This window comes from Rattus norvegicus, chromosome 7, assembly GCF_036323735.1.
Source record: "Rattus norvegicus strain BN/NHsdMcwi chromosome 7, GRCr8, whole genome shotgun sequence".
Taxonomy (NCBI): Eukaryota; Metazoa; Chordata; class Mammalia; order Rodentia; family Muridae; genus Rattus; species Rattus norvegicus.
In genome coordinates this window covers 11,815,001-11,840,764 of record NC_086025.1, presented here as the reverse complement: position 1 = coordinate 11,840,764, position 25,764 = coordinate 11,815,001, and the positions used below count along the sequence as shown (strand labels likewise).

The 25,764-nt window shown below is 51.0% G+C and overlaps 1 protein-coding gene across 2 annotated transcripts in view; it reads left to right on the top strand.

The window, feature by feature from the left end:
* Positions 1-6,179: 6,179 nt before the first annotated feature.
* The window catches only part of Notch3 (notch receptor 3), a 51,036-nt gene continuing 31,451 nt past the window's right edge, over positions 6,180-25,764 (top strand). Inside the window, exons 1-18 of one of the 2 annotated variants that reach the window (NM_020087.3) lie at positions 6,180-6,387; positions 8,829-8,910; positions 13,789-13,931; positions 14,014-14,352; positions 14,438-14,560; positions 14,646-14,879; positions 16,340-16,495; positions 16,606-16,791; positions 18,026-18,139; positions 18,453-18,566; positions 18,898-19,131; positions 19,301-19,411; positions 21,200-21,392; positions 21,472-21,623; positions 22,180-22,293; positions 22,974-23,129; positions 25,081-25,306; positions 25,617-25,764. The exon at positions 25,617-25,764 is cut by the window's right edge and continues 54 nt beyond it. In NM_020087.3, the coding sequence (NP_064472.3) occupies positions 6,267-6,387; positions 8,829-8,910; positions 13,789-13,931; positions 14,014-14,352; positions 14,438-14,560; positions 14,646-14,879; positions 16,340-16,495; positions 16,606-16,791; positions 18,026-18,139; positions 18,453-18,566; positions 18,898-19,131; positions 19,301-19,411; positions 21,200-21,392; positions 21,472-21,623; positions 22,180-22,293; positions 22,974-23,129; positions 25,081-25,306; positions 25,617-25,764 (2,946 nt within the window). In that variant the 5' untranslated portion in view covers positions 6,180-6,266. The remainder of the gene's footprint in view (positions 6,388-8,828; positions 8,911-13,788; positions 13,932-14,013; positions 14,353-14,437; positions 14,561-14,645; positions 14,880-16,339; positions 16,496-16,605; positions 16,792-18,025; positions 18,140-18,452; positions 18,567-18,897; positions 19,132-19,300; positions 19,412-21,199; positions 21,393-21,471; positions 21,624-22,179; positions 22,294-22,973; positions 23,130-25,080; positions 25,307-25,616) is intronic. The other variant, XM_039079793.1, reaches the window with a different exon arrangement.

The following is a 25,764-nucleotide window of genomic DNA, read 5'->3' as shown; positions in this document are numbered from 1 at the left end:
CTGAAGAAGAGCAGTCAGTGCTCTTAACTGTTGAGTGTCTCTCAGCCCCAAGTGGCACTCACCGTTAATCCCAGCACCCAGGAAGCAGATCTCTGTGAGTTCAGGCCAGCCTGGTCTACAGATTGAGTTCCAGGACAGTCAGGGTAGACTGGGTAGAGAGTCCCTGTCTCAAAAAAACCAAACCAAACAAAAGCTAACAACAGCGACAGGGCTGGTGAGACGGCTCAGCGGGTAAAGCTACTTGCTAGGCAAATCAGGTGACCTGATTTCCATCCACAGAGCCCACACAATGAAGGGGACAACCTATGTCATTAAACTACCCTCTGACTCCACACTGGAGCCATGGAATATATGAACATACACACACACATGTACACACACACACACACACACAGACACACAGACACATAGACACACACACACACACACACACCACCACCACCCACCCACCCCCACACACACACATGTACGCATACACACACGTACACATACATACACATACATACATACACACACAGACACACACACACAGACACACACACATGTACGCATACACACACGTACACATACATACACATACATACATACACACACACACACCACCACCACCCACACACACACAGACACACACACATGTACACATACACATACACACATACACATACACACATACACATACATACATACACACACAAACACACACAGACACACACACAGACACACATACACACACATGTACGCATACATACACATACATACATACACACACACACACACATATGCACACATACTATCAAAACAGCAAACTCAGCTCCTTTACAGGGCATCCGTGAAATTACTTTGTCAAGGTTATTTAGCTCCGCCCACAAGTTAGGCAGATAGCTCTTCTCCCATACAAGGGACACACCCATGAGAAGGGAGTGGCAGCATCAATTCTAACACCACCCTCTAATCAGCCATGTTCCCTCTTTTTCATGCTTTCCTTTCTCACTGATGTCCCCCTGTCAGTCACCATCACCCCATCCCACGGCAGCCTTTGGAAGCCATCTAAGGAGGATTGAAAGAAATTGTGCAGTAACGTTCATGCCTAGCCCCCGTCTCAGTGCCTAGCTCATGTGAGGCCTGGAGTTGGATCTCTAGTAAACAAACAAACACACAAACAAAAAGTATTATCTAAAGGAGTCTGTGTGCTCCTGGGAAGCTAAAGCAGGAAGGTCATTTAATTTTAAACATGTTTTAAATGTTTATTTGTTTAGTGTATGTATACGAATTCTTCTTCCGTGTGGGCGTGGACTCAAACTCCAGTCACCAGGTTTGGCTCTGAGCCATGTCTTTCAGCACTCAGTAATCCATATGAGAAGAACCCTGAGCTTCATGGCCATCCTCTCTTAGGTGCCCCTGAGTATCCTGGAACTCACTGTGTAGGCCAGGCTAGCCTGGAGCTCGAAGAGCACTGCATACGGATATGTGGCTGTGCATTGCGTCAGTGCATCTGTAGAGGTCGGGACAGTTTACGGGAGTCAGTCTCTCGTCCACCATGAGGCTCCCAGGGATCAGATCCAGGTTATCAGATCTGGGAATAGGTGTCTTTACCTGATGATTTGAGTTTGATTCCAAACCAATCTCTCTCTCTCTCTCTCTCTCTCTCTCACACACACACACACACACACACACACACACACACACCAAACAAACATGTGCTTTCTTTGCTGAGCCATCTCAGCAGCTCATGTTTTTTTTTTTTTTTTCTTTTTTTCAGAGCTGGGGACCGAACCCAGGGCCTTCTGCTTGCTAGGCAAGCGCTCTACCACTGAGCTAAATCCCCAACCTCTCCAGCTCATGGTTTTTTGCTTCTTGGGATAGCATCTCAGGTAGCCTAAGCTGGCCTGGGACTCCCTACCTAGCTACAGATGACCTTGAGGGTCTGGCCCTCCCCTGTGCTGTGGTTGCAGGCATGTGGCACTGCGACTGCTTTTGGGGTTTTGATTTTAAGCTGTGGTGGTGGGGATCCATGCCAGGACTTTGTGCACGGTAAGCTATCCATAGCCCTGGTCCTGGAAGAGCATATAAGCACAGCAGTTCAAGGTCAGCCCCGGCAATGTAGTAAGTTCTTCTCCCCATCTCAAAACGAATAAGCAAATAAAATGAAGACTGTAGTCGAGGAGGTCACTCAGTGGAAGGACAATCGCCTGGCAAATATAAGGTCTTTTGGTAACTTCTCGGCTCTTCCAAAATTTAAGTACAAAGAAGAAATCACGGCCCAGTGAGGCGGCACATGCCTTTAATTCCAGTAGTGAGGAAGCAAAGGCACGCAGTGCTCTTTGAGCTTAGGCCAGCCTGGCCTACGCAGTGAGTTCCCGGCCCCTTAAGGGTACATATTGAGACCTTGTCTTAACATACGCCCTCCTAAAGAGAGAAGGTGGCCACGGAGTGCAGGGGGCTATTGACATGGGATACTTTTCTGAGGGCAAAGAGAGATGGCTCAGAGCCAAAGCTGATGACTTGGGTTTGATTCCAAATCCACATGGTAGAAAAGAGGAACCGACTCCTACAAGTGGTCCTCTGACCTCCGCACCGACGTTGTGCATGCCCCAGGAACAAATAAAATTATAGAAAATAAACGTCCAGAGCAAGCAAAGCCATAAATGCAGGAAGCTGGTAGCAGGGAGAAGACAAGGAATGGCTGCTGAGAGGAACAAGACCCCTTTCCCAGGATAATGGAGTATCTTGGAGCTAGAGAGGTCACAATTGCTCACAACTGAGGATGTGTGAGGTGGCACTGAATTGTAAACATCAAACTCCCAGATATGTGAATTTATATAATGTGAAGTAGACCTCAACTTAAAAAATAAAGTCAAGATTCAGGTGTGGTAGTGCACAGTTTCAAACCCAGCACTCAGGAGGCCAAAGTAGTTGGATCTCTGTGAGTTTGAGGCCAATTAGTAGTTGGATCTCTGTGAGTTTGAGGCCAATTAGCTGGTCCCTGGCCAGTCAGGGCTAGGTAGAGAGAATATATATATATATATATATCTCCAAATCTCCAAAACAAAGCAGAACTATCTAAAACACCAACAAAACTGAAAAACAAAACAAAACAAAACAACAACAATCAAGAAATTGCCAACAAATGCAAAAATCCAGTGGATAAAAGCTTAATGTTCGGAGTTGGGGATTTAGCTCAGCGGTAGAGCGCTTGCCTAGAAAGCACAAGGCCCTGGGTTTAGTCCCCAGCTCTGAAAAAAAGAAAAAAGAAAAAAAAAAGCTTACTGGTCATTGGGACATTTATAGTCTCAGAATATTCCCTTATAGAATAATTGTTTGTTATGGAGGATACCACATTTCTTGTTAAGGTTTTATTGCCATGAAGAGACAATACGACCATGGTAACTTTTTTTTTTTTAAAGATTTATTTATGTATGTGAGTACACAGTCTGTCGCTCTCTTCAGACACACCAGAAGAGGGCATCAGATCCCATTACAGATGGTTGTGAGCCACCATGTGGTTGCTGGGAATTGAACTCAGGACCTCTGGAAGAGTAGACAGTGCTCTTAACCGCTGAGCCATCTCTCCAGCCCGACCATGGTAATGCTTATAAAGTACATTTAATTGGGGCTGGCTTACAGTTTCAGATGTTCAGTCCATTATTGTCATGACAGGAAGCACGGTAGTGTGCAAGCAGACCTGGTGCTGGAGGAGCTGAGAGTTCTCCAGTTTATCTGAAGGCAACAGAAGACTGTAGACTACACTGGGCAAGCCATGAGCATAGGAGACCTCAAAGCCGGCCCCACAGTGACAAACTTCCTTAAACAAGGCCATATTTACTCCAAGGCCACATCTCCCAGTGATACCACTCCTTACGGAACAAGCATTCAAATACATGAATAGGAGGCCGTTCCTGTCCACACCATCACACCATGCTTGGCACACATGCCTACAGTCTCAGTACTAGGGAGTAGGAGGTACATTCAAGAGTCAGCCCGGGCTACACTGTGATTCCAAGGGGAATCCGACTACATACAAAGACCCTGTGTCAAAACGCCCAGGGGTGTTCTGGTAGGGCAGTTGGTCAGCACCCTCAAGGCCCCAGGCATCATCTCTGCGCTGCAAATAAACAAACAAAATATTGAGATAAGAGGAAGAAAACTTCGACAGCTCAGCCCAAGCCAGCAAATCTTAATACCACCAGTATTGGGGAAAGATGGCAGGTGCCCTGATAATGATTCAGGTGCCCTGGGAAGGATGCGGGGATTCTGCCAAAGACGCATAAAGCTGATCTTGTAGGACCTGCAGGCCATTCATCTGAGAGACATCCTTTCAGCAGCCAACCTCAAGCTAAGGCAGAGGAACAACTTTAGGTGAAGACCTGGGATCCAGTCCTGGCTCGGCAGAGAAGCTATAAGGGATGTTATTGGGAACAACCAGAAAACTCCGAATGTAAACTTGGGCGAGAGCTGGGGATGTGGTAACAAAGTAGGGTTCCTTAGCACACCGGAAACCCCAGGTTCCATTCCCAGCATCACAAAAAACCAGGCATGGAAACACACCGCAGCAATCATGGCACGGCGGGGGCAAAACCAGAAAGATTGGGACTTCCGGGTTATTCTGGTTTCAGTAAGTTCAAGGCCAGTCTGGGTTGCCTGAAAAGAAGCCTCCAAAGCAGGACAGCAACGAATAGGCCTGAAAGACTCTCGATTGTTAAGAGAGCTTGCAGCAGCATCATGAGGGTCGGATTTCAGACCCCAGTTATCTGGTGTTAACAAGCTGGGTATTCCACAAATGACCAGATCTCCAGCTTTGAGGGACGCAGTGCCTTCCCTGTCCTCCATGCATGCACGTGCACGCACGCACGCACACACCCATGCACACAATAAAATAAATCTTTAAAAAAACGTATCCGTGGTTGCCCTGCAATTTGCTTATGTAGACCAGGCTGACCTTGAATTCACAGATCTATTTGCCTCTGCCTCCAGAGAAGGTGTGCACCATGATACCCTCCCCAGTTAAAAACAAAATTATTTATTACGTATCCAGTTCCGGGGGGCGGGGCAATGTAGCCTCTACAATGTAGAGGTCAGAGGGCAATTTGTGGAAGTTGGTTCTCTCCTTCCACCACAGGAGTGTCTATGTATGCCCTCCAGGATTATGTTGGTCCCCTGTACCAGCCCCGTGGTCTCCCCTGCCAGTGACGGGGATGTCCAAGAACAGTTCCCTCATCCCCACTTTTGAGATTTCCCCCAAATGGACCTCTAGAGTTTCCATTCTTGCTCCAGACAGAGGGGGCTGTTAGAAGCCTTTGCAGGTCGTCTGGTGGTAAAACTCAATTAGTTAATGGCAATGAAACGATAGGACTCATGGTAAAACCATGTATAGTGTGGGATGTGCTAGGAGCTATTGTGGACTTTTAAAAAGTTTGTTTGTTTGTTTGTTTTTGCGCGCGCGCGCGCGCGCGCGCGCGTGCGTGTGTGTGTGCAAGCATTTGAGCGCAGTGTGTGTAGGAGTGCATGTATCACAGGGTGCATGTGGCAGTCAGAAGGCAATATATGTGTGCTGGTTCTTTCATTTTCCAATGGGAGTCCCAGGAATTGAACTCGGGTGTCCGTGATTGGCAGCAAGCACCTTTCGCTCTTCGGTAAACCTTTGTGGTCATCACACTGTAGGAGAAAGGAGGCTGCTTCTTGAGAGAGCTGCACACAGGCACATGAGACTCACAGGCATGAGATTCCTGGCCAGAGTAAATGTTGTCCCGGATTTATGGCCCAATTGGGCTTGAGTTTTGAGGTGATTGATGTTTAGTGTCCCCACGAAAGTTCTACATGGTTTGCATGCGTGCGGCAGCGGCTACTTGTTCATTAGCCTCTCTACAACTAGGTTTAGAGGGTTTGGAGTCCGGGGTGTTTGCGTTTGTGTCATGGCTGTGTATGTGTGCCCTGGCTTTGGTGTGTGCTGGAGAATGAGGATGGGTGTGCTCATGAGCTGGATACCTGTCACGTCACGCAGGTTAAGCCCGCATCTCTTGTGGCGGACGTGAATGTACCAAGGTCCGCAAGTCCGCTTGGCGGGTAAAGGGGTAGGACCCCAGGAGGCCGGGCAGGGGGCGGGGGCGCTCAGAGCCGGCCCCGGGGCGGGGCGAGCAGCCCAGGCCTGGGGGCGGGGCGGCCCAACAGCCTCACTTCGGCGAAGTTGGCGGCGCGGAGGCTGGCCCGGGACGTGCCCGGAGCCCTGGGAAAGAGGGAGGAGGGAGGAGGGAGGGTCGCGGCCGGCCGCCATGGGGCCGGGGGCCCGGGGCCGCCGCCGCCGTCGTCGCCTGATGGCCCTGCCACCGCCACCACCGCCCATGCGGGCGCTGCCCCTGCTGCTGCTGCTGCTAGCGGGGCTGGGGGCTGCAGGTGAGGGATCAGGGACTTGGAGGGTGGGACTGGGTCTGCAGGGGCGGGGAAGCAAAAAAAAAAAAAAATCCTAAGTTTGGAGCTTAGAGGACCTGCCACCCACCCTAGGACTAAAGCCGGGGCAGAGGCGCAGCAGGCAGCAGCTTGGGGTTGTATTACCAGTCAGAGGGTGCGCACAGATTCGTGATGGGAAGGCAGGGTCCTAGAGGCCGGAGGAATGAGACCCTTGAATGAATCAGGAGTCCGAGACTAGGAGCTGAAGTTGTGGGAATTTGGGGCTGAAATTCGGAGGCGAGGTGTATCAAAAGTTCCAGGCTCACCCCATCCTACTTCTGCCTGCAGTCCTGGGAAGGTTAAGATGGGGTCTCAAGGACCCCCAAGGCCTAAGACCCCCTTGCACAAAAGCGCCTCCCCTATCCCGGGCGGGCCGTGAAGGGGGGGTGCGAGGAGGGGGCGCGAAGTTCTCGGAGCTCTGAACTCCGAGAAAACTTCTCAGGCTGGAGAGCTGCAAGACCCGGCGCTGGAGCGTGAGAAGCAGGAGCTGGAGCCCTTGCAGAGCCCGCGCCCCCTCCCCCGCGTGCCGCCCGATCCCTCTTCAGGCCGCCGGGATCCGGCAGTCTCGGGACCCCGCCTCTGTGCCGGGAGCAGAAGGGGCGAGGTCCACGTGCTCATCTCTGGCTTCTGGGTCCCCTCCCTGTGGCCGGACCCCCTCCCCAACCGGCCTGGGGCCCCCTGCCCCTCCTCCTCCTCTCTGAGCTCCCCTCCCCCGCTCGGGACAATGGCTTCGCCGTCTAGACACCCCCTCCCCCCGGCCGGCCTCGCGCTTTCTTTGCCAGACAAAGCAGGACCCACGGAGGGCCTGAACGGGGACTGAGGGGGCGCCCCCACCCCTGCCCCGGGAGGCCTGATCAGCGGGGGAGGGGCGTAGGCCGTTGGCTGTGGCCAGGGGTTCTAGGGCGCCCATGGTGGGACTCAGTGCTGGGTCCGCTGAGAGTTGCATAGAGACTCGCGTCCCTAGCTTAGCCTCTAGGCTCAACTAGGCAGGACTGGGCAAGAGCCACCGCCCCCGCGGGGCCTGCACAGACTCATGGCCTGTCACACATAGAAAAAAAATGCATGTGCACAGGTTTAGCACACCCATAGGTGCACACTCGGCACACACAAGACATACCTCTCACACGCTGATGTGCATTCACACAGACTCGAGTATGATCACACAGGCATAGGCCACCCAAGAATGGGGAGGTATTCACGTTCAAGGTCACATTTATAGCTGCCAACGCATGACCCATACAGGCACTCTAGTGGCTACACGGCTGGATGCTTGAATGATGCTGTTCATATAAGTGCATGCACAGTCCAGACAGCTCGTGTGCACATGGAGCACAAGGCTATGCTGTTTTATGATACCAGCATGGTAACACGCACATGCTCGTTCACGATTAGTCACACAGTGGCCTAATACTCTCAAAACTTCACACAGACTATCACACAAACTCACAGGCATACTACACACACACACACACACACACACACACACACACACACACACACACAGCTCACATGGTCGTGTCTCCCCTCGCACAGCTTCCAGTGCGATGTCACAAAAAGGAATGGGTCCTTCATTCTTAACTCATCCTCTTACTGTCTTTCTGTTTTTCTTTCCTCCTTTCAGTTTCTGTCTGTCCCTGTTTCCCAATTCTCCCCCAGTCTCCTTTCCTTCTCTCCGAGGAACAAAACTTCTACACTTCTACAGGGGCCCACACCTGTCTGAGCACATAATTCTCCACTAGCTCAGACCTGGCCACACCTCTCACCCATCTGGCAAGACTGCCACACCCAAAGTGGGACACAGCCCTGAGGGATGGGGACACTGGAGGGCGGCACATGCCTTGCACCAGTTCTCTCTCCCTTACACTACATAGCCTATCCATCTAGGACCCAAAGCCATCTCTCATCTCTGTTATCAGTTCTTCCTAGGTGCATGCTTTGCCTGCTCCGTCAAGAGCTAGCAGGGACTTTAGACACAGAAGCCCAGTACTGCCTGCATCCTCCATCTTTCCAAGACATGGGCTTGAACCTGCAGACCCTCTTTAAGACTCAGCACCTTCACTTCCTACTCAGTGCCACTTCTCTGTTATGCACATCTTAGGGCAGCTTCCTGAGCCCTCACATCTGGCACAAGTCAACTCCCCCTCCTTTCCACCCCTGCCTTGTGGTTCCCAGGGCTTGAGCTGGCAGGGACAGCTGCAGCCCCAACAGCTGGGGCTGGGGCGGGGGGCCGTGGGAACTGTAGATAGGGGGACTCTCAGAACCCACACAGATACCCTCCTAGCCCAGTGCAGCTGTTGCCTGGCAGACAGGAGAGGAGGGTCTGTCCTTATGGTTTGGGGTTCTGGGTGCCTGTCTGACCTTCCCACCTTCTCTTACCCCCCATACAGCACCCCCTTGTCTGGATGGAAGCCCATGTGCAAATGGAGGTCGTTGCACCCACCAGCAGCCCTCCCGGGAGGCTGCTTGCCTGTGAGTGTCTGGCCCAGCGCCACCAGTGGGCCCTGCGTGGGAGCGGGGGGTGGGGGGAATCTGTCCTCTTCCTCTGCCTCTAAGTCTCCTGGGGGATGGTGGTATCACTTCCTCCACGTGTGTGTGGCTTGAGTAACCTCTTGCATTTCCCTATTGGGAATCAGACAGCTCTAAGAGAGGAGGATTCAGATCTCACATCATCTCGCTAAGTGTCTGAGACTTAAACCAGTTAGTTAAGCCACAGTATTCTGGAATGAAGAATTGATTCCCAAAGCCGATGACAGTGTCTTGACAGTGACGAGGACATCCATACTCTCCCATATCTCAGAATACAGGAGGCACAGGGGAGACCTATTTTAGAGCCCTGTTTTACTGTGTTCTGGTTTGTGTGATCTTTGGTTAGTCGTTTCTCTTTTCTGACCCTTGCTGAATCCGCGAAACAGGAATGTTTTCCCTGGCATGTGTGACTGCAGGAAGGAACCCAAGAATTTCTTGGGAAACGCAGGTTAGGGAAGAGGAGGGTTTGGGAAAGAGTTACCAGAGGCAGACGGAGCTCTAGATTCTGTGACGTCTAGAGCAAGTGCTAGGGACCTTCCCAGCCACTTTTGCATCTACAATGGCTTTTCTTTCATGAGGTTGGCTGTGAATATTTGAAAAGAACCTTTAACTGGGTAGTTTACACTTGCATTTCCTAGCAGAAGCAGGATTGCCTTTAGTTGGAGACCAGTTCGCATTACATAGAGCTCCAGAGTAGCCTGTGCTCAGCAGAGCTCAGAGCAAGATTGTCTCAATGTTTTGTTTTGTTTTCTAAAGGTGTGTGTGTGTGTGGAGGGGGGCAGCTAGAGAGCTTAGTAGGTCAAGGCGCTTGCAACCGAACTTGGCGACCTGAGTTAAATCCTGGGGACCCAAAAGATGGAAAGAGAGAACCAATCTCGACAAGTTATTCTCTGACCTCCACATGAATACATACACACACAGATCAATGTAATAAAAATGAAAACTATATTAAAAAATATGAGGAACTTTTGAAACTTTTTGAGGGCTAGAGATGTTCAACAGTGTTTGCCCAGCACGTACAAGGCCGTGGGTTGGAGGGGATGGACTTCTAGTTTTGTAGGCTTATTGGTCTTGTTTTCTCATTAATAGTAGTAGCAGTTCATCTAGCAGCTATTAATCAGTTCGTTCATCAATGTGTTGTTCATTTACTCAATACCGTGTGGGCTAGCCAGTGGATCAAGCTAGATGGGGCCACGATGACTTCCGATATAGAAAAGCCCCCTTTGAAATTACAATGGCTGGAATCCCATTTTGCTCCTTTTGGGGGTTACTGCCCGAGGTGCATCCTGAGGCTGAGGGTAGAGCTAGGAGGGCAGAGTTTGTCCTTACTTGGAAGCAGTCGCTTGCAAGGGAGGCTGAGCTGCGGGGCGGGGCGCCTGCGCAGTGGAGCTACACGCCTGGACTGCTGCCGACAGGTGAATACGCCCGAGGCTGCCCCGCCCCTCGACAGGTGAATCACCGGCTCCGGCGGCGTCCGGGAGCCCGGATCGCGCGGAGTGGAGCTCGCCCAGGCTCCAGAGTAGAGATCTTTTGGGGAACCTCACCCTATGTTCCTCTCATCCCAACCCACTTCTTCAGTTTCTCAAATCCTCCTGTCCTCTTAGGAGTGACCCCCTACCCAATGACACTTTCTCCCACAAACACTCCGGTCCCATAAGTCTTCCTCCCGGGAGAAGGCTCCGGAGTTCTCTGTCGCTTGGTCCTTGTCGGTCTTGCTGGTCCATTCCCTCCTTGGAAGCTGCACGCCCCCCCCCCCCACACCGAACTCCCTCCCGCCCCGCTACGTCTCCCCTAAAGCTAAGGCCGCGAGGCGGGGCGCGGGGCTGGGGCTGGAACCGGCCGGACCGGTCCGCTGGGGCGCTAGGCGCAGAGCGTGGGAACCCGCCCGAGGCACGGGGAGGGTGCCGCGCCCAGCCTGGCGATGATACCCGTGGTCCCCAGCGCCCTGCACGCAGCGCCCCCTCCTGGCGCGTCATTGTCGCGCCTTGCAGGTCTTTGGGTAAGGGGGTTGAGAGCATTACCTCCCAGCTTCGAAAGCCACCCACACCCCTGCAGGGCTGAGCCTCGACATGTTTATCTGGGAACGGAATTGGGGGGTTATTGTAGGGTGACGCTAAGAATTGAGTCACCTGGTTTGAGTCCTGCCCCTGGCGTTTGAGACTAGGCTGAGCTAGGGGATCCTCTCTGGGAGCCGGAAGGGTAGGGTAGAGGAGAGGAGGATTGAAGTAGATTGTGTCGTTGCGGAGCCAGTATCTTTTGACTTCTCCAACCCTCTTCCTTAGCTACCCTCACCTCTATCCGTGGAAGGGTTACAGACTTAAGTCGTCTTTCAGTTTTTATTTTTTAACACTCAGGAGTACCTTGATGTGTTTTTGGAAGGGGCCGCGGGCCCTCCTTCCAGCATGAGGGCAGACGTGCCCATGCCAAGCCCCACCCGATCCATGGGAGGAGGGTTGCATATGCTTGGGAGAAAGGAGTTTATGATTTATGGCTCTCTTCCTGCCTCTCCATGTGAGTGAGAGTTTCCCATATTCGCGTGGGAGGCTGTGGCTTGGTGTTTGCCAGGCCCGTGTGCCCAGTTGTGTGTGTCTGTGGTTTCTGGGTCTTTCTGGGTGTGTCTGCCTCCTGGAGTCTGAGGCTTTTCTTGTTCTCACTACTTAGAATGCCCTTCCCCGCATCACCCTTTGGCTCACCCTTTCTTACCTTCTTTAGTGTGCGAGAATATAACACCCACTCATTCTATCACCCTTAGGCTGCTTGTGATTTTCCTGTGGTTGCTGTACCAGATTACCACAAACAGGGTGGCTTAAAACAACAGAAATGTACTCTTGGAAAATCCTGGAGGCCGGAAGTCTGAAATTAAGGCGTTGCCAGAACTGGCTTTCTCTACCAACCATCCCGGGAGAGAAGACTTTCTTCCAGTTTCTGGTTGGCTTACATTTATGGCTGCCTCACCCTGCTCTCTGCCTTTGTCTGCACATGACCTTTCTTCTCCCTTTAGTTTCTATCTGTCTCTCTCCCGTGTCCTGGGAATGGAACCCAGGCCCCTGCACAGAGCATACAAGACCTACCACTGTGCCATATCCCTGGATTTTCTCTTCTAAAGATACTGTATGTTGGGGCTGGTGGCACGACTCAGGGTATAGAGCACAGTTTGATTCCGCAGCTCTCACGTGGTTACGCACCTGTAACTCCAGCTCTGGGGGATGTGGCCTCTGAGGACACCGTACTCAGGAGCACACGTACTCATACACGGTCACACGTGTATACACAAACTTAAGTAAATAGGGGCTGAGAAACGGCTTCACAGCTAAGAGCGTGTGTTGTTCTTTCAGAGGACTTGGATTTGGTTCCTGGAACCCACATGATAGCTAACAGCCATCCTTAACGTCAATGCCCTCTTCAGCCCTTCACGGCATGTACAGCATGGACATAGATACATGCAAGAAAAACACATATCCACACGAAAGCAAAATAAATAAATCTTTAAAAAAAATCTGCCATTTGAAATGGCTTGGGTAATACAGAGTGAACTGGTCTCTCTCTTTTTTTTAAAAGATTTATTTATGTATTCTGCATAAGTATACTGTAGCTGTCTTCAGACACACCAGAAAAGGGCATCAGATCCCATTACAGTTGGCTGTGAGCCACCATGTGGTTGCTGGGATTTGAACTCGGGACCTTTGGAAGAGCAGTCAGTGCTCTTAACCACCGAGCCATCTCTCCAGCCCCTGAACTTGTCTTGATGTTCTTCACAATTACATTGGCAAAACTTCTTTTTCTTCCCTTCCCTTCCTTTTTCTTTTTCTTTTCTTTTTTTTTCTTTTTTTTCGGAGCTGGGGATTGAACCCAGGGCCTTGCGCTTGCTAGGCAAGCGCTCTATCACTGAGCTAAATCCCCAATCCCCCCTTCCTTTTTCTTGTGCTGGGAATTGAACCTAGGGCTTTATGCATCCCAGGCAAGGGCAATACAACTGAGCTGTACTCCTAATCCTCTTGTTATTTGTTTAAAATATACGTATTGATTTTGAGACAGCGTCTCATCTAGTCAAGGCTAACCTCAAACTTGCAATGTGGCTAAGGCTGGCTTTGAACTCCTCGTCCTCTTGCTTTTTCCTCTAAGTGCCGGGTTTGTGTGAACCACCTTGCCTGGCCCATCTCCTTGAAAAAGAAATAGGGAGATAGTCACAGCTTCTGGGACATGGGCATGTTCTTCAGGGGGTGCCACTAGCCTTGTGCCATATACGAGCTGTTTTGGGCATGTTTTGTATTAATTTGTTACTTGTCTTATGTTTCCTTTGCCTGACCTGGCTATGAGGACCAAAAGGGTAAGGACCACTTTTTATTTTGTTTGCTGCTGTGTTTCAGTATGTAGTAGGTGTCAATAATGTTTGTTGTCAGAATAAATGGGGATGGCTGGGAGTGGTGGCACTCATCTTTAAACCCAGTGCTAGAGGCAGAGAGGCAGAGAGGCAGAGAGGCAGAGAGGCAGAGAGGCAGAGAGGCAGAGAGGCAGAGAGGCAGAGAGGCAGAGAGGCAGAGAGGCAGAGAGGCAGAGAGGCAGAGAGGCAGAGAGGCAGAGAGGCAGAGAGGCAGAGAGGCAGAGGCAGAGGCAGAGGCAGAGGCAGAGGCAGAGGCAGGTAAATTACTGTGGAGTTCCAGGCTAGCCAGGGGTATGTAGTGAAACCCTTTCTGAAGAAAGAAAGGAAGGGAGAATAGATGGATGTGCCTGACAGTTCGTTTGGCATGTGTGTTGCTTGATGAGTGTGTCTCGTGTTATCTGTCTGGCGTTGCCATGTTCCTAATACACATCTTCCCACAGGTGCCTGCCAGGCTGGGTGGGTGAGCGGTGCCAGCTGGAAGACCCTTGCCACTCTGGCCCCTGTGCCGGCCGAGGCGTTTGCCAGAGTTCAGTGGTGGCGGGCGTCGCCCGGTTCTCCTGTCGTTGTCTCCGTGGCTTCCGAGGTGAAAGGGTGGGCCTGGATGGGAACCCATGGTAGGCAAGGATGCGGTCAGTCCCAAGCTCACCCTCTCCTGGTTCTTCCAGGCCCAGACTGCTCCCTGCCAGACCCCTGCTTCAGCAGCCCCTGTGCTCACGGTGCCCCCTGCTCAGTTGGGTCGGATGGCCGATATGCCTGTGCCTGCCCACCTGGCTACCAGGGTCGCAACTGCCGAAGCGACATAGATGAGTGCCGAGCTGGTGCGTCTTGCCGTCACGGTGGTACCTGCATCAATACACCCGGATCCTTCCACTGCCTGTGTCCACTTGGCTATACAGGGCTGCTGTGTGAAAACCCCATAGTGCCCTGCGCCCCTTCCCCATGCCGTAATGGTGGCACCTGTAGGCAGAGTAGTGATGTCACATATGACTGTGCTTGTCTTCCTGGTAAGTAAGTGGTACCCAGGGAAGGCAGCTGGGGACAATAGGCTAGCTTCCTAGTGACCGTTGTTATCTTGTCCTCCCCTACTAGGCTTCGAGGGCCAGAACTGTGAAGTCAATGTGGATGACTGTCCTGGACATCGGTGTCTCAATGGGGGAACGTGTGTGGATGGTGTCAATACTTATAACTGCCAGTGCCCTCCTGAGTGGACAGGTCGGCATCAGGGCTGCACAGAGCTGGGGGGCTGACCTTAGGTGGGGACTCGGGCAACTTAGACCAGCACACCTTTGCGCCCTAGGCCAGTTCTGCACAGAAGATGTGGATGAGTGCCAGTTGCAGCCCAACGCTTGCCACAATGGGGGCACCTGCTTCAACCTACTGGGCGGCCACAGCTGCGTATGCGTCAACGGCTGGACGGGCGAGAGCTGCAGTCAGAATATTGATGACTGTGCTACAGCCGTTTGCTTCCATGGGGCCACTTGCCATGACCGTGTGGCCTCTTTCTATTGTGCCTGCCCTATGGGGAAGACAGGTGAGTGGCCATTTTCTTTGTAGGCAACAGAATGGTAAAAACAGACTCTGATTTCTTATTAGAAAGACTGGGGGCTGGGGATGTCTCCTATTGGTAGAGTGTGTGCTTAGTGTGCACAGGCTCTGGGTTTAACCCTTAGCACAAAGGAAGGGAAGGAAGATGAGGGAGGAACGAAGGAGGGAGGGAGGAAGGGTTGTTGGATGCTGGGTTTGGAAGGAAGGGTGAGCCTCTGTCCCGTGAGGAGGCTGGTACATGGTTCAAGGCAGGGGCCGTTGGGATGGGGGAACTATTTAGAGGTCTAACTGAAAAGAAAGCAGGAGCTAAGGAAGTCACGAAGGTCTGTTTGTTCCTTACATCATACTTTTGTGGGGGGGTCAGACTCCGGTTGTCAGGCCAGGTGGCAAGTACCTTGCTTTTACTGTTATTGTGCTGAGACATGGTCTCACTATGTGTGCCTCAGGCTAGCCTCCAACTCACAGAGACGGTCCTTGGGCTTCAGGATTCTGCATAGTGCGTTTGAGGAACCGTGTGACCATGCCTGACTAGAGTCTTGATTTCTCATCTTTTAAAATATTAAAAACAAATCGTGTGTGTGTGTGTGTGTGTGTGTGTGTGTGTGTGTGTGTGCACGTGCGTGCTTCGGCTGCATTTGTGCCTGCTACATTATATCATGCTACATGCATGACTGGTAATGCTTAGAGGCCAGAGAAATTCATCAAATCTCCCCAGACTGGAGTTACTGATGGCTGTGAGCTGACAAGTAGGTGCTGGGAGTCAAACTTAGGTCCTCTGGAAGAACAGCCAGTATTCTCAGCCGCTGAACGTCCCTCCAGCCCCTAGTGCCTTCTAGGTGAAATGTTTCCAAGTTCTTTCCACGTGGTATCGAAGAAACAGATTAACAGATAATGCTGAACCAGTACTCCATATGTGAAACATTCTGTATGTTTCTTTTTTTTCATAATAAATGGCTTAAAAAATAAAAGCAGGTACTAAATACGCTGCTGGCTAATATAAGCAAGAAACAAGAAGCAAGGGATGGGCCAGCAGGATGTTCAGGGCATAAAGGTGCTCGCTGAGTAAGCCTGGCAAGCCTACTTCTATCAGTGGGACCCACTGGTAGAAGGAGAAAATCCAGCCAGGCTCTCCACTGGCCTCTATACATGCACTATGACACGCACGCACTCTCCAGATAAGTACATTAGTGATGATGATGATGATGATGATGATGATGATGATGATGCTACAACAACAACAACAACAACGATGACGACGACAACGACGACGACGACGACGCAAGGAGCTGGCAGTGTAGCTGAGGGATGTTCTTCATGCTTTGTCTGCCCACGGGGTCCTGGGGTTCCATTCCCAGTACCAGCAGCCTTCTTCCGCAAATCCTAGGTCCGAGGGAGCTTCGGGCTGACCTGGGGCCCAGCTCTTCGTTTCTGCTTACCTTTTCTCAGGCCTCTTGTGTCATCTGGATGATGCATGTGTCAGCAACCCCTGCCATGAAGATGCTATCTGTGACACAAACCCTGTGAGTGGTCGGGCCATCTGCACCTGTCCACCCGGCTTCACCGGAGGGGCGTGTGACCAGGATGTGGATGAGTGCTCTATTGGTGAGAAGAGTACCTTCTGGAAAGGAGCCTGAAAACAGGGAGGGGTGGGGCCATGGCTGGCCACGCCCACACTGACTGTGTCTTTCCCCCGCCCCTCCCCCACTCTGCAGGTGCTAACCCCTGTGAACATTTGGGTCGGTGCGTGAACACACAGGGCTCATTCTTGTGCCAGTGTGGCCGTGGCTATACTGGACCTCGCTGTGAGACTGATGTCAATGAGTGTCTGTCTGGGCCCTGCCGCAACCAGGCCACGTGTCTTGACCGAATTGGCCAGTTCACTTGCATCTGCATGGCAGGTAGGTGGTGGGTATTGCTTAGGTGGGTCATGAACACTGGGCCGGGGAGGGGGGGGGGCGGAAACTTGGTTTATTTTTATTTACTTGAAAAAAAAGTGCTGGGCCTAGAGGTACATGCCTGAAATCCCAGCCCTTGTGAGCAGAGGAAGGTTCCTCTCTTTGAGTTCAAGGCCAGTTTGGTCTATATAGTGAGTTCTAGGATGGCTATGATTATAAATAAAATAAAGGGGGTTGGGGATTTGGCTCAGTGATAGAGTGCAAGGCCCTGGGTTCGGTCCCCAGCTCCGAAAAAAAGAAAAAAGAAAAAGAAAAAGAAATAAAATAAAATAAAATAAAAAGAGATAGCTTAGTGGTTAAGAGTACTTTCTGCTCTCTAGAGGACTGAGTTTGGTTCCCAGCACCCATATTGGGCAGTACACAACTGCCTGTAACTCTAGCTGCAAAGATCTACCACTTTCTTTTAACCTCTGAGGATACCCATGTGTTTGGAACACACACACACACACACACACACACACACACACACACACACTCACACTCATACACACACACTCACACTCATACACACACACACACACACACGTGTATTAAAGAAAACTAAACAAACAAACAAACACAAGACATTTCGAGTCAGTACAGTAGTGGCACCGTAAGACTATCTGGAACTCACTCTGTAGACCAGGCTGTCCTTGAACTCACAGAGATCCACCTTCCTCTGCCTCCCAAATACTGGATTGAATGGCATGTGCCTGTGCCTAGTCCACTTTAACCGGGAGGGATCCAGGTCGTCAGGCTTGGCAGCAAGCATCCTTATTGGAGTCATCTCGATGGCTCAGGACCAGCTTTAAAGTGAAGCTTTCTGACTGGAGAAAGGGAGAGAGTTATGTGTGTTTAGGATGAAACCTTGTAATCTTTGGTAAGGTAGGTGCAAGGCCAGAGTAGAATTTTACCAGGTAATATCAGAGGGGAGCTTCATAAACCTTAGTCCATGTGAGACCACAGCTGGGGGAGGGTCCAGCTTGTTCGAAGCTAAGTCTAAGCCTGAACGTGTTCCTGCATGCCTGTCATCCCAGCACTTGAATGGCTGAGTCAGGAGGACCATTAGTTTGAGGCCAGCCCAAAGTTCATAGCGAGAATTTATCTCAACAAACCCACATTAAAATCAAAGCCCTGAAACCAAAGCGAAGAGGCCTCCTGAGGGAACTTTCGGTGCCTTCCTCCCATCCCCTTTCAGGCTTCACAGGAACCTTCTGTGAGGTGGACATTGATGAATGTCAGAGCAGCCCATGTGTCAATGGTGGTGTCTGCAAGGATAGAGTCAATGGCTTCAGCTGCACCTGCCCATCAGGTGAGGACCCTGGGACAGGGAGGGAGCCTGGCATGTCAGGTTATGACAATGTTGAACTTGAAAAGAAAATAATTAGTTAACTCCTTCTTTTTGTATGTTGGTTCTCGCCTTCCACTATGTTCTGTACATCGTGGGAATTGAACTCAGGTGGTCAAGCTTGTCTGGCAAGCACCTTTTATCTTCTGCGCTGTCTCTCCCGTCTAGTCTGTATTGAAATTAATTTAAAAAGAAGCAAAGGGGGTTTCCCGCTCAAATAAGGCAGGTTGCCTGCTTTAACTATGTGTGTCCCCTTTCATCCACCGCTCACTTCCAGGATTCAGTGGGTCCACGTGTCAGCTGGATGTGGATGAATGTGCAAGCACTCCTTGCCGGAACGGTGCCAAGTGTGTGGACCAGCCTGACGGCTATGAGTGTCGCTGTGCAGAGGGTGAGGCTGCACCGTGAGACTGTGGCAAGAGCCGGAAGGTGGGCTGGTGGGCCGACGGGTGTCAAGGACCAATAGCAGACTTGGGGATAGCCTCAGAGCTGGGTTTCAGTGAGGCCGGGTCAGGGCCAGGAACAGTTGGGGTGTGAAGCTGGTGATGGAGGTGGGTAGAGGTCCTGGCCAGATTCAGGGTGCCGCCGGAAGTTCTGGGCCAGGGGCGGAGCTCCGAGCTGGATGGAATGGAAGGGAGTAGGAGACCCGAGAGCTGAGCTAGACTTGGGCTGAGACTATAAACACGGACGAGTGGGCAGACGCTGACGTCCCGTTCTTTCAGGCTTTGAGGGCACCCTGTGTGAGCGAAACGTGGACGACTGCTCTCCGGATCCCTGTCACCACGGGCGGTGTGTCGACGGCATTGCTAGCTTCTCATGCGCTTGTGCGCCAGGCTACACGGGCATACGCTGCGAGAGCCAGGTGGATGAGTGCCGCAGCCAGCCCTGCCGATACGGGGGCAAATGTCTAGACTTGGTGGACAAGTACCTCTGCCGCTGTCCTCCCGGAACCACAGGTTTATTTTATTTTGTTTTTTTGGGTTTTTTTTTTTTTTTTTGTTTTTTGTTTTTGAGGGGACTGGGCTCTGACAGTACATGGGGGTGTGTGGGTGTCCGTGATGAGTTTGCAAGGGTTGCTTGATGATAGCCCTTACTCCTGCCATACTTCCTCCTCCCCTGTTGTAGGTGTGAACTGCGAAGTCAACATCGATGATTGCGCCAGCAACCCCTGTACCTTTGGAGTTTGCCGTGATGGCATCAACCGCTATGATTGTGTCTGTCAGCCTGGATTCACAGGTGGGTAGGCGGCTGCCCCAGAGCGGAGGGCCTTGTAAGATAGGGATTAAGCCACAAGTCTCTTGGGTGCCCCCACTTTATTTTTAAAAAGAATGCATTTTATTTATTTTGTGTATGTCTGGAAGTCAGAGGACAACTGGGTAGAGTCAGTTCTCTCCTACCAAACAGGCCCCAGGGATCCAACTCTGGACGTCAGTCTTTGTGGCAAGCATTTTTCCCCAGTGAACCATTTAAGTCCCCTTTCCCCCTTTATCAAGATTATCCCCGATGCTCAGAAGGCAAAGGCAGGAGGGTTACTGCATGTTTGAAATTAGCCTGAGCACCATCGTGAACACTAGGCCAGCCAGAGCTGCATAGCGAAATCATGTTTCAACAACATATAGAGGGCTGAAGAGCTGGCTCAGCAGTTTCGAACACTTGCTGCTCTTTAGTTCCCAGCATCGGCATGCTAGCTCACAACTGCTTGGCTTTGTTTTTGTTTTTCTTAAATAATAAAATAAGATAAAACAAACAACCACATCAGAATTGGACAAAACAAAACAAAACAAAATCAGGAGGGAAAGAGGCCAGGAGAAGACAGGAGAATCAGAAACTCACTCCTCCACACACTCGGGAGTCCCACAAGAACACCTAACTGGGAACTATAATATACGGCAGGGGACCTGGGGCGGGCCTGCCAGGCTCTGTGCAAACTGCCCCAGTGTTGGTGAGTTCACCTGAGCCTTGATAATGTTGGTTTGGAGGGCCTGATTTCCTCCGTGCCCTCTGGCTCCCACCCTTCTTCTGCTTTCTCTTCCACAAGGGAGGGATTGAAGGAGACATCCCTCAGACATCCCTCTGAGTCTCTCCCAGTCTGCAGACAGTCTAGGCTGGGTATTGGTTCCCATCAGCTGCAGGAGGAAGCTTCAGTAATGATGGCTGAACAAGGCCCTGATCTGTGAGCTGTTGGTCATTTTACCGCTACTGTTTTTCCTGAAGACCAGTGGTATTTGGTTTTACCCTAGCCCTCCAGGCTATCAGGTTTTCGGTCATTGAGGCAATGTTGGGCCTGGGTTTCATCTTGTGGAGTGGGCCTTAAGTCAAACCAGACATCGGTTGGTCACTCCCACAAGCACTGTGCCACCACTGCACTAGAGTATCCTGGAGGCAGGACAGCATTGTGGATCTAAGGGTCTGTGGCGGGGTTGGTGTTCATGTTTCTCTTTTGGTAGCACGTAGAGTACCTTTCTGCACCAAAGACCTTAGAATATAGAAGAAGGCTCTATGTAGATGCAAGTTTGACTTCTCCATGTTCAGTGAGTCTCACGGCTGCTTGTAACTTCAGTTTCAGGGATCTGACATCCTGGCTTTCATGCTGGCTTTCATGGGCACCAGGAACAAATACAGCATGGTGCACTAACATACATGCAAGCACTCACACACAATAAAAAATAATGGATCTTTTAGAAAGCAGAGAAAGAAAAGGGGGAGATGGAGAGAGGGAGGGAAGAAGGGAGAGAGAGAGAGAGAGACAGACAGACAGACAGAGACAGAGAGAGACAGAGAGAGACAGAGAGAGAGAGAAAGAGAGGCAGAAACAGACAGACAGACAGACAGACAGACAGAGATGGAGGGTAGAACCTACCTTGTGCTATCTTGAGCTTGTTCACTCATTGGTACGGAGTTGTCATTCTGTCAGCAGAGCAAGGTCAGGACCGGCTGTGAGATATATAGCACAGGGAGTTCCCTCTCCTTCAGTTGGCCCCTTTGCCTTTGCTCTGGAATGAGGTTGCCTGTTATGCTTCCCAGGGCCCCTCTGCAACGTGGAGATCAATGAGTGTGCATCCAGCCCATGTGGAGAGGGTGGCTCCTGTGTGGACGGGGAAAATGGCTTCCACTGCCTCTGCCCACCTGGCTCCCTGCCTCCACTCTGCCTACCTGTGAATCACCCCTGTGCCCACAAGCCCTGTAGTCATGGAGTCTGCCACGATGCACCAGGCGGGTGAGGCCTTTTCCCAACTCCCAGCCCCCCTTCTGCTGTCTCCAGTCCACCTGCCAGACCTCACTGCCTCCCCCACCAGGTTTCAATGTGTGTGCGAGCCCGGTTGGAGTGGCCCTCGTTGCAGCCAGAGCCTGGCTCCAGATGCCTGTGAGTCCCAGCCCTGCCAGGCTGGTGGCACCTGCACCAGTGATGGAATAGGCTTCCACTGTACCTGTGCCCCTGGATTCCAGGGTGTGTATCCCCATATTCCTCCCTAGGGCTCCTGACACCCTTGTTTCTCATGTTTTTCTGCTTTTTTTTGTTTTTGTTTTTGTTTTTTAAAGCTTTGCTTAGTTCCCTTTGTCTTGTGTCTCTGTCACATATGTCTGTGTGTGGAGGCCAGAACCAGAAGAGGGCATACGTGTCACCCTTTATCATGCTTTACCTAGTCCTTTGAGGCAGGGTCTCTCTCTGAACTTGGGGTTCATGCTTTCTTGGATAGGCTGGAAGCCATTGAGTTCCTGTGGTCCATTTGTTTTCTTCTAACTTGCAGCTGTGGTTACAGTTTGTTATATAGGTGGGTGGGGGAGGTCTGAGTTCTGGTCCTCATGATTGGACATGAGGTGCTCTTAACTACTGAACCGTCTTTCCAGCCCCTTGTGAATTTCCTTCCTTCCTTCCTTTCTTCCTTCCTTTAATCTCTCTCTTCTGTCTTTTCTAAATGTCAGGGTAGGGACTTCAGGGATGGGGGGGGGGGGTTGGGAGCAGTGAGTCTTTCAAGACTATCGAAACTATCTGCTTCCTACAGGTCATCAATGTGAGGTGCTGTCCCCCTGCACTCCAAGTCTCTGTGAGCACGGAGGCCACTGTGAGTCTGACCCTGACCAGCTGACTGTCTGTTCCTGTCCTCCAGGCTGGCAAGGTACACCAGTGTCCTCCTCCTCTTCCTTCTCTTCTCCTTCCTCTCTCTTTTTTATTTTTAAAGATTTATTTATTTAATGTATATAAGCACACTGTTACTGTCTTCAGACACACCAGAAGAGGGCACCAGATCCCATTTCAGATGGCTGTGAGCCCCATGTGGTTGCTGGGAATTGAACTCAGGACCTCTGGAAGAGCAGTCAGCGCTCTTAACCTCTGAGCCATCTCTCCAGCCCCCTCCTTCCTCTCTTTTTCTCCCCTTCTTCCTCCTCTTCTGCACTTTGCTCCATATTGGGTAGCCCAGGGAGCCCAGAATGGACTCAATCCCTCTCTGCCTTTGAAGGTGCTTCATTCTGGGAAAAGACAGCTGGGTCCAGACATTCCCAGCCCATCGGAGTCAGCGCAGGATAAGAGGGAGCCATCTGGGGCTGAGGATGCTGGGATACCTGAGATTTGATGACAGGTTTTTGAAGGGGTGACTTCAGACTGTGTATTCAACAACTAGAGAGACAGGCTAAACAGACAGGCGGAATATAGTTCAGAAGTGGCCTGTGCCAAATGCCTAGAGTCAGCGGCTTGTCTTTGCCCTTCCTTGCCTCAGCCTATGGGTTTTTGAGCTGCAGGCATCCTCGGATCCCATTTTACCCCTTTAACCTCAATTGCTTCCCCTCTCGCCTCCAGGCCCTCGATGCCAGCAGGATGTGGATGAATGTGCTGGTGCCTCACCTTGTGGCCCCCATGGTACCTGCACCAACCTGCCAGGGAGCTTCAGGTGCATCTGCCATGGAGGATACACTGGCCCTTTCTGTGATCAGGACATTGACGACTGTGACCCCAGTAAGTTCAGGGACCTCTGGGGTGCTTCCTTCCCCAGGGAACCCCCCATCAAGTCATACTTCATTCCTGGCACTGTGTGGTTTTCTTATAGCTGTGACTGTCCTCATGCGTGAGGGCCTTAGTTCTGTCCCCAGCACCACTATATAAATAAGCACACACAAGCACACGCACAGGCACATGCACATACACAGAATAAATAACAATAATAATCCAAAAATGTGTAACAAAAAGTTAAAAAAATATGTTTTATTAGAAGTCAGTATAGAAAATATTTTCAGGCTGGAGAGATAGCTCAGCAGTTAAGGCCACTGAGTGCTGTTCTCCCAGAGGTCCTGAGTTCAAATCCCAGCAACCACATGGTGCCTCACCACCATCTGTAATGGGATCCGATGCCCTCTTCTGTGTCTGACAGCTACAGCATATTCATATAAATAAAATAAATTTAAAAAAAGGAAAATATTTTCATTTCCACATATAAGACCTTGAAACTCCGAGTTTTGCTAAAAGTAGTTTACATTTGCAGCTTATCTTCTTTGGACTGGCAGTGATATCAGGGCTTATTAACGTCCCGTGGCTAGCAGCGGCTAACCGGTCTGCACAGGCCTGTGCCGAGCTCGTTAATCAGAGCAGGCAGTAGCGCTTAGGCACCCGTGTTACTCTGAGGCTGGTCCACAGTCTCCATGGATTACAGACTCTATGGGTGTTTAAGACCCTTATTGTCAAATGCTTTAATGTTGGCAAACAACCTCTGCACATCCTTCCAGGTTATTTAAATCACCCCTACGTAACTTACTTTTTATTTTAAAATGTTGACATTTACTTATTACTGTGTGTCCTGCGTGTGGAGGTCATAGGACAGCATTGTCCTGCCTTGTGGGATCTGGTGCTCCAACTTGGGATGTTAGGCTTGGGGCAGGTGCCTTTACCCATGCTGAGCCGAATCATCCACCCGGGAGGGAGGGGAGCAGGAAGGAAGAGGGAGGGAGGAGGGAGGGGGGAGGGAGGGAGAGGGAGAGAACGTGCACATGCTACGTTAGATTGTGGAGGCCAGAGGCCAGATTGCAGGAGTTGATTTTCTCCTTCCACCATGTGGGTTCCCGGGATTGAGCTCAGGCAGGCAGTCCTGTGTGGGCAAGCACCTTTACCTGCTAACGCCATCTTGCTGGTCCCTGTAGATGGCTTGATGTACCAAATACAATGTAGCATGTGTGTGATTGTTACACTCTATTGTTTAGGATTTAACAAGAAAACAGTGCGTGTTCTGTCCTTGGGTAATCTCTGATTTTTACTATTTTTTTTTAAAGATTTTATTTTATGTATATGAGTACACTGTAGCTGTCTTCAGACACACCAGAAGAGGGCATCAGATCTCATTACAGATGGTTGTGAGCCACCATGTGGTTGCTGGGATTTGAACTCAGGACCTCAGGAAGAGCAGTCGGTGCTCTTAACCACTGAGCCCTCTCTCCAGCCCCAGACTATTTTTTTTTTATCTACTGGTTGAACCTACAGATTCTGAACTTCAGAATAGGGAGGGCTAGTTCTATACCTCAAAGGGGCTTTAAAAAAAATTTTTTTTTTACATTTATTTACTCATATATGTGTGGCACATGTGTGCCATGGATACCTTGTAGAGGGAGGTTGACCACAAAAGGGGACAAGCTTTGATCTCTTGACCAAGAGTGTCCCTCATCCGCAGGGACACACGCCCCTTTAATTTCTGCACTCAGAAGGCAGAGTGCAGGCTCATCTCTGAGTTCAAGGCCAGCCTAGTCTGCATATTGAACTCCAGACCAGTCATGGCTACATTGTAAGACCCCGTTTCAAAAGCAAGCAAGCTAACGGTCCCGCTGGCTTCCTCCTGAGTCTTCCCCTGTATGAAGCACAGCTAGGTCAGGACAGGCCGATGTGGGCATCGGGAATGACCAGATTTCTTTCCTGCTCACTGCAGACCCGTGCCTCAATGGTGGCTCCTGCCAGGATGGTGTGGGCTCCTTTTCCTGTTCTTGCCTCAGTGGCTTTGCTGGTCCTCGCTGTGCTCGGGATGTGGATGAATGTCTGAGCAGTCCCTGTGGCCCTGGCACCTGCACTGATCATGTAGCCTCTTTCACCTGTACCTGTCCACCTGGCTATGGAGGCTTCCACTGTGAGACTGACTTGCTGGACTGCAGCCCCAGGTGGGTGGAGCATGGCCTGTGATGGAAGGGGAGCCAGTGAGGGCTTCCTGGACTCGGCATCTATTTGAGGGCTCTAATGATGATGGCGCCCGGCTGAGGAATGGGCCAGGCTGGTTGGAAGTCACAGACTCCTATTCTTTTGAGGCCTAGACTGAAGCAGGGTCCATTGGTGAAGGAACCAGGTGAGATCTTTATAGGGCTATAGCTCGTTGAGGGTAGCAAGGGTTCGAAAGTGGGAAGCACTTAGTTCTAGAAGGGTTGCGGTAGTCTTTAAGGTGGTAGAGCTTGACTCTCTTGTCCTACTCTCTAGTTCCTGTTTCAATGGAGGGACCTGTGTGGATGGCGTGAACTCCTTCAGCTGTCTGTGTCGTCCTGGCTACACAGGCACACATTGCCAATATAAGGTTGACCCCTGCTTCTCCCGGCCCTGTCTACATGGGGGCATCTGCAACCCCACC